Below are 11489 nucleotides of genomic sequence, written 5' to 3' on the forward strand. Positions count from 1 at the left end.
TTATATAGTTGTACAGTTTTATAGTTGCATAGTTTTTTAGTTTTATAGTTTTATAGTTGTATAGTTTCATAGTTATATAGTTGTATAGTTTCATAGTTATATAGTTGTACAGTTTTCTAGTTACGTAGTTTCATAGTTGTACAGTTTTACAGTTGTATGGTTGTATAGGTATATAGTTTCATAGTTATATAGTTGTACAGTTTTATAGTTTTAGTTTTATAGTTGTATAGTTTCCTCATTAGTTTCTATTCCTTTGTCGAACATAACATTTCGTTATTCATAATGAATAATATAACATCTGTGAAATGAACGTTTAATCGGTAGATAAAACGTATAAATTTATACACTCTGTTAATTCGCGCATGAACAATTATATAAATTTGTATATCGAAGTATTTTAATAGATATACAGGGTGTCTGATTAGAAGATATCGATAGTTTTCACTCGTTGGTCTCCAAAAGCATGTTTGTCACACACTCGCGGCAGATACAGCTCATGAATAATTATCCTAGCACCACGAACATTTGTTTCAACATTTTAGATAACATTGTTTATCAGAGGACGTAACATTTACTAATTTTTGAGACGTTGTCGATCGTATATGAAAGTCAAATGTCTCGCGATAGCGCGACGGTATTATTTCATTCAGGTGCAAATAATTATGGACTGTTGAAACCTTGATTTACCTTTTTAATAAAGGATCTCCAAAATAATTTTAATTTTCAATGTTTATTTTATATTCTTCCTGAAGACACGAAGATTGATGAATTTATATTCTAGTATCAATATCAAAGAGATTGTGCATAGAAAAAGCCTTGAGGATCTCCTTACTAATTGTTATTACAGAGCGAAAAACAGACGACAACCAGATTCTACTTCAACCTTCAAAATTCATGAAACGTCTTACCTTAACTTAATCAGCGATGCCTGCACCACTCAAAATCCCTTCCGCTCTTTGAAATTTTCATATTCTTCCACTTAAACCTTGTCAGGCTGAGTTTACTGCCCATGGAATCCATTATTTTCATCACCGGTCCAAATACTTCATTGAAAATACAAGCTCCTATTTTCCACGCAATTTCAACTATTTTTTTTCTATTAAATATGTATTTAGGTTCCATACTCCAAGTGTATTTGTTAAAACTTTTGTTGCTGTTTTGTGTAAGCCCACCTGAACATCTTTCGAGCAACTCCATTTTTCTCAATCTTCATAAATCAGTTTGAAAACTTTCTAGACATCTCGATCAAGAGCAGGAGGCCCTTAATTAATTTTCTCATTCGTAACAAATATATAAATTTTAATAAACGTCCACGTGACAATGGTACATAACTAAATTAAATAAAAATATATTCATATAGTACAACTTATGAAATAATTGTCAATCATCAGCTTCTTCGGTGTCTTCATCCTCAGGAATATGGACAGCGTTTGGAGTTTCTAATTTTCTTACAAACAGTTCGATGTACTTCATTAGTCGTCTATTAGATGAGTTTATCTACAGAAAATACGAATATATTATATCGATACCAACCAACGCTTCTAGAAGTAACCTATATACTTTGTACAAGATAACTCACCGTCTCTGAAACTTTCTGTATAGTTATCTGTAATCTTTCTTTGAACGTATCGCTGTCTATGTTCAGATGCAAGTGCAGTAGAGATCGAAGGAGCATTTCTTGGTCGATGCAATTATTTGGATTCAACACTTCCCCCAAAATAATGAAAACAATATTATTATGGGCGCAGTAGGTTTCCGGTGTAGGTTTAAAAATGTCTTGTCTTGTCATATTCAGTATAAATCTGGATATGTGATAAGGATCGATTTCTTGCAAAGGGCTGGTGTTTGGTGCAGTGTACAACAATTTCATCGTCGGTAAATACGCTTCCTCAAACATTTTTTGTCCCTCAGGCACACGTATTAAAAAGTTATTGAAGAAAGCAGATAAACATTGTCGAAGATAAAAATCCCCATCGTTCACAGGGTTATAGCATAAAATTATTAATCTTGATAGCAAAGTAGAGCTATTTATCCGTCTATGAAGTAACAACTTCGCGATACCTTCGCCGGCAACCGTTCTTACTTCTTCGTTCTGCATTTTTATGAAAATAGACATTTAGTAATTAATTTATAATGTCTAGTTAATTTTTAATTAATGGATACTTACTGCGTTGTCTAATAATCCCACTAAAACTTGGATAAAATTGCAATTATTTCCTCCTATCTCATCTATCCTCTGCGTCGACGATAAAGAAACCTCTCTGTCAGCATCTGAATATAACCTAACACTGTGAGATTTTGCAGTCCTGTTCATAGTTTCGTTTCGATTCACTACAATGTCGAAATATTCGAGACCGTACACCAATAAAAGATCAAAGATCCCTTTCAGAGTTACGATCCAAATTTCTTGATTTTGTTGCTCCAAAGAAAACTGTAGGAACAACGTTAAGAGATGCTTCTTCGCCAACTCCTTATCCAATATACAATTGATACCGATTACTTTAATCGCCAGTACGCGTACGTTATCGTCTGGATGCTGAAATTAGAAATTAATACCGAATCAATCGCAAACAAATACAAGAGAGACAACGACCACTCACCTCTAAGCTGTCGAACCCTATTTGCATCAGACCTCTAAGAGTTGGTGTCAACGAATTTATAGGCTGCATCATAGTGCAGATTATGCTCAGGCATTTAATCATCGTTTCAGGATCGTCTTTCTCTTTGATCTCTTCGACAGGTGTCGCTGGAGGAGGAGGACGAACTGACAATTTTATTATTTCTTGATTCAAAGCGTTTATCTCTTTCTGCAGACTGTCCGCTTTCAAAAACTGACCAGCCTGTATAGCTTCGTATTCTTCATCTTTCAGCACCAACAATTTCACCTTGAGTCTTGCTGTCTGGAAAGCCCAGCTCGTTGAAAATACAGCCTGATTCGAATGTTTATTTTTATATTAGTTACTTACTTGTACGTTAAGCTCGTCCAGTTGGTATTCGGAGATCTGAGTAACTTGAGAAGGTTCTTTCAAAGGCAATCTGATGTCACTGATTATATGAGCTAAGGTATCTATTCTGCTATTTACATCCGGTATAACTTTCTGTAAGTGCGTCACTGTGCATTTAATGATTTTTACGGACCAATAGTTGCTCAACAGATTGTTGCATATCAATTCTTTCAATTTCTTTCGTCCAAGTTCGTCGGATAGATCGTACGTGGTCGTTATCTCGAACAATTGTAAAAGAATGAACTTCTGCATGTGATTCACCCATATCTCGCTTTGGTTTGTAGACATTGAACTTAGAAAATCAGAGATGTATGTACAGAACGTGGATAATTCGGGTACAACTTGTTCCAATTCTTCTGTGTATTTGTTCTGATAAAGATATTTTAGTAAACATCTCCAATACAATACATTCTCCGTAGTTAACTTATCTAGTGGAATTAATTTTGTTTCTTTGTTTATAGGTAACTGTTCTATCAACGTGTTCAACGCGCTTCTCCTAATTGAATAAAATTTCATCATTTACTACTGAAAATAAATACTTATTTACACGCGTAACTAAGTATAAATTAAATCCATACTTGAATAATGTTTCTAGAGCGAGAACAGACACATCCGTACCAATTTCAGCATCCAGAGCCCTCACTAAGTTTATAAAATCCCCGTCGTAATGTCTTAACCATGACGGCAATAAAACATTTTCCACGCACTTCTTAACTATTTCAGATCTATCTTTCAGACCGTTGTTCAATAAACGATCCCTTTGCGTAATAGACAAAGATCTAACAGTAATTTTACTAATGAACTCGTACGCCATTTTACGTACGCCTTCGTTTACATCTCTCGTTCGTCTTAACGCTACCTGCAAGGTTCTTTGATTTTTTCCCATGTACATCAGTGCTGCTTTGCGAACCTCTGATTTAGGATCTTTAGAAGCGTGGAACATGTACATTTTTATGATCGGACATTGATCGTCCATAGGGTCTTGAAGTCTATGCAAAGCAGCGATCGCCTGAGCCCTGACTTTTGGAGATTTATCTATTAAGCGATCCATCATAGAGATGGTTATTTTGTCACACAGAGCATCATCTATGAATGCTTGATCGCCCATAGAAAACAGTAATATGTTTAAAAATTGACAAATGCGATATCGTACCGCCATCTCCTTCACGGAGTGATTATTCAAAAGAAAATCAAACAGCTTAACGAGAAAAGGACACACCGATTCTTGCGACTCGTTATCCGTGATTGTATATAAGCTAGCAGCAAACTTAGCAACGAATTCTAGAGTATATTCAATGTGCCGATGATGCTGACCGTTAGTAAGCGGAAGCTTAAAGCAGGACACAAATATTTCCCAAAAATTCGACAACTCGCTCTGAAATAAAAAAGGAAGAATTAATGACAATTATATTTAAACTAGAACGTTATAAATCTACTTGAATAATTTGTGTATACCTGCTCGTAATATTTTCTTAACCTTTTCAAATTATTTTTGTGACTATTTCTGTTGAACTGCACATTGTAGAATATCTCCTTCATCGCTACGATCATTTTTCGTCTCATACTTATTAGAAATCTATTTATCAGCTGTTGGATACTCTACTCATTCGGTCGTAAACAGTCGTAAACGTTATTCAAATGTTTATAATTTAAAAAAACAACCGGTAGCGCGATGGTATTGCCATCTAGCGAGTAATTAAGTAATAGAGTGAAGCCATGTCCGCCATATTACGTTGCCATTGCAATTCATCAGGCAGCTAGACATCTATATAGAGTCTATAGTCTATGGCTAAATGCATGAGTATGTAGACTCAATATTTCTATATATATACTCAAAAGTGATGGCGGGTTTTTTCGCGCATGCGCGGCGAACACGGCATCAGTGAAGTATACGCGCAACTAAAAAGGGGTATCTAAATTACTCCTGCATAATTTTACAAATATGGGATAAATATAGGGCAATGTACAGGGTATTCCAAACCTCGCATAGGAGACGGAAATAGAGGGTAGCTGAGACGATTCTGAACAACTACTTCCTTTGCAAAAATGTCGGTGGGTGCTTCGTTTTTGAATTATTAACGAAAAACACCGACCAATCACAGAGCCCGATTAGCGCGCGATCAGCTGCGAGAGCATAAACTCGAGCCAGGATTGGCTGGTTGCGCCAGGTCGCTGCGTAGCCAGCTGAGATTAGAATCCTTGAAAGAGCTGATTCAGGGGATGATTTGAAACAATTTTTTCCTTAGCGAAAATATTGTCCGAGGCTTCGTTATGGAAATATTAAAGAAAAACGTCGACCAATCAGAGCGCGAGTATGGCGGTGGAGCGGCCGCGGTAGCGTATGAGCGCTGCCGCCTAGCGCGTAGCCTGCGCCAATCGCAGGCGCTCCGCCGGGATACTCGGGCTCTGATTGGTCAGTGTTTTCCGTTAATATTTGTGTAACAAAGCCTCGGACGACATTTTCGCTAAGGAAAAAGTTGTTTCAAATCACCCCCCGAATCACCCCTTTCAAGGACCGTCAACATTTTTCCACATATCCGTAACGTGCCGTTTCGTATCCGTATCGTATCAATAACGTGATTGGTCGGGGAGCGCCGCCGCCTCGCGCTCTGATTGGTCAGTGTTTTCCATTAATATCTCTTCAACGAAGCCTCGGACAACATTTTCGCTAAGGAAAAAGTTGTTTCAAATCACCTCCCGAACCATCTCTTTCAAGGTGTTACAACATTTTTGGGACACCCTGTATATTTATCTTTGAATACTCGAACCTAACCTCCACAACCAACTTACATTATTCAGGTTCGAGCATTTAAGGGAACACATATATATGTTCATTCATGTATACGTCCCTTTAAATGCTCGAACCTAACCTTCACGACTTCCGTTAATACAAGCCCACACATAACCCAGCTGCACATACATCAACGTATTCTTAGTATCTCTTAATGCAAAGTGCACGCGCAATTCGCTTACAAAAAGTCGAATTGTGCTTTTGTTATTCGTCATTCATCTATCAACGTTACGAAACTTCAGGTGGCGTTAACTTTGCAGCTTCAGCCCGATGAATTCTTTCAGTACGCCTCTCATACCACGTTCGCGAGGATCGAGCTAACATTAATTCCCTTCGGAGAACCTGAAAGCAGATTCGTCTGCGTTCGTATTCGAAGTCTTGGTTAAATAGCTGGTCGAATAAAAAGATAGTTGTCGTCGAATAAAAAGATAGTTGATAGTTAAAATGCGCGTACGCGTCGTGAACGCGTCGTCTCGAACGTGACACGACCTGACACGCGAAGATGAAAAATCCTCCGCGACGAAAGACGTTTTGAAGTTTCGCTGGCATGCCGTGCGAACGTGCAACATGGATCCTTACGACCAGAACGAAGTCAAGGTTAATCCTCAAATAGGGTGAGTTTTACATTTCGAGGAAACGACGCTTTTCAATTTTTCTCCCGATTAGAAACTAGAAACTAAGCGTGGAGATCGGTTTGGTTTATCTCTGCTGTGGAGTCTATGATCGAGGTTAGAAATCGCGACTCGTAACAAGGTCCTGTTTACATTTTTTTTTTTTCTTTAAATTCCTAATTCGCGTATCTGCGTTTCTGGAACTTCTCGTTCGTGGAGGTGTCTTGTTATTTTTCGGGCTAGTTACGCCTCGTTTACATTAAAATTTTTGTTCGGATACGATTAGAATTTTTACGCGAACTGGTTGCAATTGGATCGCGACTAACGCAGTGCGCAATAGGCGCAATGCAGTATAGCGGACCCGTGCAGTTCGGAAGAAATATGAATTCTGAACGAGTAACTGTTTCTCTTTTTTACTCGTAAAAATGTTTATAATTTCGTCGTATATTCGACGGTGTAAAAATGTTGGGGAATTTGTTGAAATCTCAAGGATTGATAGAGTAACCTCGCTCCTTGAAACAAAATAGATTGTAAAAAATGACGAGCGCGCACGCGCCCCCCAAAACAGGAAGCGAAAGAGTTTGTTTTCTGCTGCGGGGATATACATATATCGTTTCATTTTTCTGGTTTTCTTTTTATTTTTTTTTACGATTTCGCGCGTGAACAACGTTACGTTGCATCGTTGAGATGGAACCATTACCAAGGCACGAATACCAGTTCTTGTATGCGATGCATATGAATTACATAAAATTGTTTCACTCGTTGTTCAATTTAGTTTTTTTATACAGTTCTTATGAGCAATATACATGAATTATATACAATTGTTTTATGCATTAGTTAATTTAGCATCGTTTGAAATATTAATGCATTTAATTAAAAAATGCGTTTTTAAGACTAGTCGTTCGTCCTATCGCACATATATCGAAGGGCGACTCTTGGCATCGATACGAGACAACTCGGCCAAAATCGAGGGATCTCTCGACAAAAATAAGTCGAATGAAATTTTCTTTTCCATAGTATAATATCCGAAGGAAAGTTTTTCACGTGCTAGCCTTGAAATAATTTATTCGTAATAATTTGTTCGTTGTTCGAAATTTTGTTCGAAACAAGAATTTTATTTTCACTTTCATGGAAGTGGTACAGGAAATTTTAACGGTATTTGGAAGGAATGTAAATGAATGAAATAAATAATGGAAATAAATAGAAAAAGAAAGGAATATATAAATACGTAAATATTTATGCAATACAGGGTGGCCCAAAAATGTTGGAAGTTCTTGAATGAGGTGGTTCGGGAGGTGATTTGAAACAACTTTTTTCTTAGCGAAAATGTTGTCCGAGACTTCGTTGAGGAGATATTAATGGAAAACACTGACCAATCAGAGCGCGAGGCGGCGGCGCTCCCCGACCAATCAGAGCGCGAGTATGCCGATGGAGCGTAGGCTACGCGCTAGGCGGCCGCGCTCATACGCTACCATGGCCGCTCCACAGGCATACTCGCGCTCTGATTGGTCAGTGTTTTCCGTTAATATCTTTTCAACGAAGCCTCGGGCAACATTTTCGCTAAGAAAAAAGTTGTTTCAAATCATCTCCACTTTGTATATACAGGGTGTCCCAAAAACGTTGTAATACCTTAAAAGAGGTGGTTCGGGAGGTTATTTGAAACAAGTTTTTCCTTAGCGAAATTGTTGTCCGAGGCTTCGTTGAGGAGATATTAATGAAAAACACTGATCAATCAGCGGGCGCTCCATTGGCATACTTGCGCTCTGATTGGTCGGGGAGCGCGGCCGCCTCGCGCTCTGATTGGTCGTGGTTTTCTGTTAATATCTCCTCAATGAAGCCTCGGGCAACATTTTCGCTAAGAAAAAAGTTGTTTCAAATTACCTCCAGAACCACCTCTTTCAAGGTGTTGCAACATTTTTGGGACACCCTGTATATATAAATACAAATAATATAAATAATATATAATATATATAAATACAAATATAACTTATTTATTCAATATTCTATAGAATATTTAACGGGCAACGAGAATTGGTGATTTGAAATTTCGTGCGCACTTTGTGGGGCACAGCCTAACTTGGGTTCTTTTGAAAATATTCAAGATACAGATTTCGTATTTAGATAATTATTTTCTCGTTTATATTTATTCCATTAATAAATTATATTTGCATTTGTATATTCATATTTGTATCGATATATATCGTATTAATAATTTATATTCGTATTTGTGTATATTGTATAAATATTTACGTATTTAGATTATCATTCTCGATGTTCGTTAATTATTCTGTGGAATATCATTCGATTCCTAGATTTCTTCTAAACACCATTAAAATTCCCTGGAGCACAGTTACTAAAGGAAATGGAAAATTCGTTACTAATAAAACAGAATATAATATTTTTGTTCGATATTTTTGTCAACAAAATATACAGGATGTTCCAAAAATGTTGTAACACCTTGAAAGGGGTGGTTCGGGAGGTGATTTGAAACAACTTTCTCCTTAGCGAAAATGTTATCCAAGGCTTCGTTAAGGAATTATTAACGGAAATCACTAACCAATCAGAGCGCGCGTATACGCTAGGCGGCCGCGCTCATAGGCTACCGCGGGCTCCTCACCGGAATACTCGCGTTCTGATTGGTCAGTGTTTTCCGTTAATATCTTTTCAACGAAGCCTCGGACGACATTTCCGCTATGGAAAAAGTTGTTTCAAATCACCCCCCGAATCACCTCTTTCAAGGATTCTAATCTCCATCATTTTTTAGACACCTTGTATACTAATCAAGGCCTAGTATTATTCAAGAACAATCCTCACTTCTTAAAAATATTTCGTCTTGTTTATGTATAGGGTCTTCTTTGAATATTTCGTTACGGAGTTTTTGAGAGACCCTGTATAAGAACAAATACAGGGTGTCCCAAAAATGTTCGAGGTCCTTCAAAAGGATGGTTCGGGAGGTGATTTGAAACAACTTTTTCCTTAGCGAAAATGTTGTCCAAGGCTTCGTTAAGGAGATATTAACGGAAAACACTGACCAATCAGAGCGCGAGCATGCCGACGAAGCGGCCGCGTAGCGTATGAGCGTGGCCGCCTAGCGCGTAGCCTCCGCCAATCGCGGTCGCTCCACCAGTATACGCGCGCTCTGATTGGTCGGGGTTTTCCGTTAATATCTCTTTAACGAAGCCTCGGAGAATATTTTCGCTAAAGAAAAAGTTGTTTCAAATCACCTCCCGAACCACCTCTTGTTACAACATTACAACATTTTTGGGACACCTTATATATTACGGTTCTCATTGCAGAATAACGCAAGAATACACGCTAACAGAAAGTAATGCACGATGATACATAATAATACATGATAATGCAAAATAATGCAGCGTAACAAATAATACATAACAAATTATGCGCAACAGAAGCAGGCCTGTCGTGGATCAATTAGTAGACTATGGATGCAGTGCATTTATAGCTAACAAAAATATTGGAAAATCTACGAGAACATCTATGAACAATATAATATACATTCATATGTTTATTATACATAATATAATACACATACAATAATATACATTTTACATCTTTAAAAAATAAAACGTACTTTTATTTAAAATACGAATTTGCATAAACATCCGCAGTCTAGCAATTATAATAGTAATCGTTCGCGTGGATCAACCTTCCCATCCCTCAAAATATAAAAATTCCCAAGGCCACAGGTACGCAGTCTTTCGTTTCCGTTCTTCCTACGGATAAAGAAGACAGATACATAGAAGAGTAACAGATAGAAGAACTATAGATACCTATATAGAACTATAGAGTACTATAGGGAACGTTAAGATCAACAGTGGACGATAATAAGGGAATAATAATAGGGTAGAAATTGGCATAGAAATCGCGTAAACACCCGTGGAAATTTAAGCGGGCCATCCCGTGTCCCGAACGCGCATGCTCGTTACACATTTCCGCGGTGAGGGTGGTGGGGGTAGCGCGGCGCGATAGGGTGCCGCGCGAGGCAGGTCAGGGCTGGGGCTCAGTACGTTTGCGTACGTCGTACCGTTCGTTTCGCGCTGCTCGTCTTCGTCCGAGGTTCGTTCGCTCGCCGCTTCTCGTTCCCTTGTGCGTCGAGCTATCCCTCTCCGGGGGTCGTGTACGTATCGGGGAGTGCTGTTCCATCGTCTCAGTGATAACGTAACGCGCGGACTCCTCGCGATGGTGCTACGAGCTTATATAATTGTTGGCGTGCACTGAGAGAGTCGCATACGCGCGTGACACCAGCGGAGCGCGGTGCTGCTCTTTTCGCCGATCTTTTCCCACTAGCGTTTTCTTTGACTGGCCTCCCTCCTGCTTCGGTACGTATCGCTTTCTCCGTCACTCTCACGCATCGCTCCCCGGCCCCTTCACCCCCGCCCCCTCACTCACTCGCTCATTCTCTCACCCCCCCACCTCTCTCTCTCTCTCTCTCGGACGCGTCCCCGTGCCCTCTTTTCCTCTCCTCCGTATTCTGACAGCTTGGTCGATTCACGAATCCGCCGGGCCGTTCGCTTTTCCCCGGGCCTCTTGAAAATAAGGCCACAGGGGCCACCCTCACTCGCGAAAAGTGATACCGTTCTTTCCATTCCGCGATCGTAGCAAACCACCGCGAACGAGTTCGATGCTTCGCGTAGAATGTAACACGTTTTCACCGTCGCCTAGTAAAACTCGGTTCGTAAACAATAAACAAACCGTCTCCGTCGAATTCGCGGAAATGCTCCCAGCGTGTATCCCCCACTCCTTTTTTTTTTCTTCTTTGAGATTTAATAAATGTGTAGGAAAAGGGAACGTAGAAAGGGAAAATCGAATTCTAGCTTCTTTTAATGTGGAAATTGCCATAGGATGATGAGTATACGTTTGTTCAATGTTTACCAATTTATTCCATCGAGTTAGCATTGCATTGGGTTTGTTATGTTGATGTGCGAAAAGGTTATGATGCAGGTATTTAGTTTACGAGTATCTACTTTCTGTTTCGTGGTTATTTGGTCATAGACGCTCTGTGATCCCTTTAATCGAAGCACTGCATCCTTTTGCAAAGATTCAACTCCAATCAGTCTTATT

General features: G+C 39.0%; 2 protein-coding genes across 8 annotated transcripts in view; one reads left to right on the forward strand and one right to left on the reverse strand.

Moving 5' to 3' along the window:
- Positions 1-1282: 1282 nt before the first annotated feature.
- On the reverse strand, positions 1283-4664 carry LOC128881969 (condensin complex subunit 3-like). Its single transcript, XM_054133450.1, has 7 exons — positions 4461-4664; positions 3584-4380; positions 2967-3501; positions 2601-2900; positions 2168-2536; positions 1580-2092; positions 1283-1497 (listed from the first exon to the last, which is right to left on the reverse strand). The coding sequence occupies exons 1-7, from the start codon at positions 4566-4568 to the stop codon at positions 1381-1383; spliced, it is 2739 nt and encodes a 912-aa protein (XP_053989425.1). The 5' UTR covers positions 4569-4664; the 3' UTR covers positions 1283-1380.
- Positions 4665-5973: 1309 nt separating this feature from the next.
- LOC128881970 (sex-lethal homolog) overlaps positions 5974-11489 on the forward strand; it is a 31714-nt gene continuing 26198 nt past the window's right edge. Inside the window, exon 1 of one of the 7 annotated variants that reach the window (XM_054133452.1) lies at positions 5974-6410. In XM_054133452.1, the coding sequence (XP_053989427.1) occupies positions 6364-6410 (47 nt within the window). In that variant the 5' untranslated portion in view covers positions 5974-6363. Of the gene's footprint in view, positions 6411-10605; positions 10748-10906; positions 11100-11126; positions 11370-11489 lie in introns of those variants that run through there. The other 6 variants (XM_054133453.1, XM_054133454.1, XM_054133457.1 and 3 more) reach the window with 6 other exon arrangements.

Source organism: Hylaeus volcanicus, chromosome 9 (genome assembly GCF_026283585.1).
Source record: "Hylaeus volcanicus isolate JK05 chromosome 9, UHH_iyHylVolc1.0_haploid, whole genome shotgun sequence".
Lineage (NCBI taxonomy): Eukaryota > Metazoa > Arthropoda > Insecta > Hymenoptera > Colletidae > Hylaeus > Hylaeus volcanicus.

Coding starts and splice junctions, on each gene's coding strand:
- LOC128881969 (XM_054133450.1), bottom strand. CDS start 4,568: ATGAGACGAAAAATGATCGTAGCGATGAAGGAGATATTCTACAATGTG. Junction 4,381..4,460: donor TAAGAAAATATTACGAGCAG/GTATACACAAAT, acceptor TTTTTATTTCAG/AGCGAGTTGTCGAATTTTTG. Junction 1,498..1,579: donor TACAGAAAGTTTCAGAGACG/GTGAGTTATCTT, acceptor TATTTTCTGTAG/ATAAACTCATCTAATAGACG.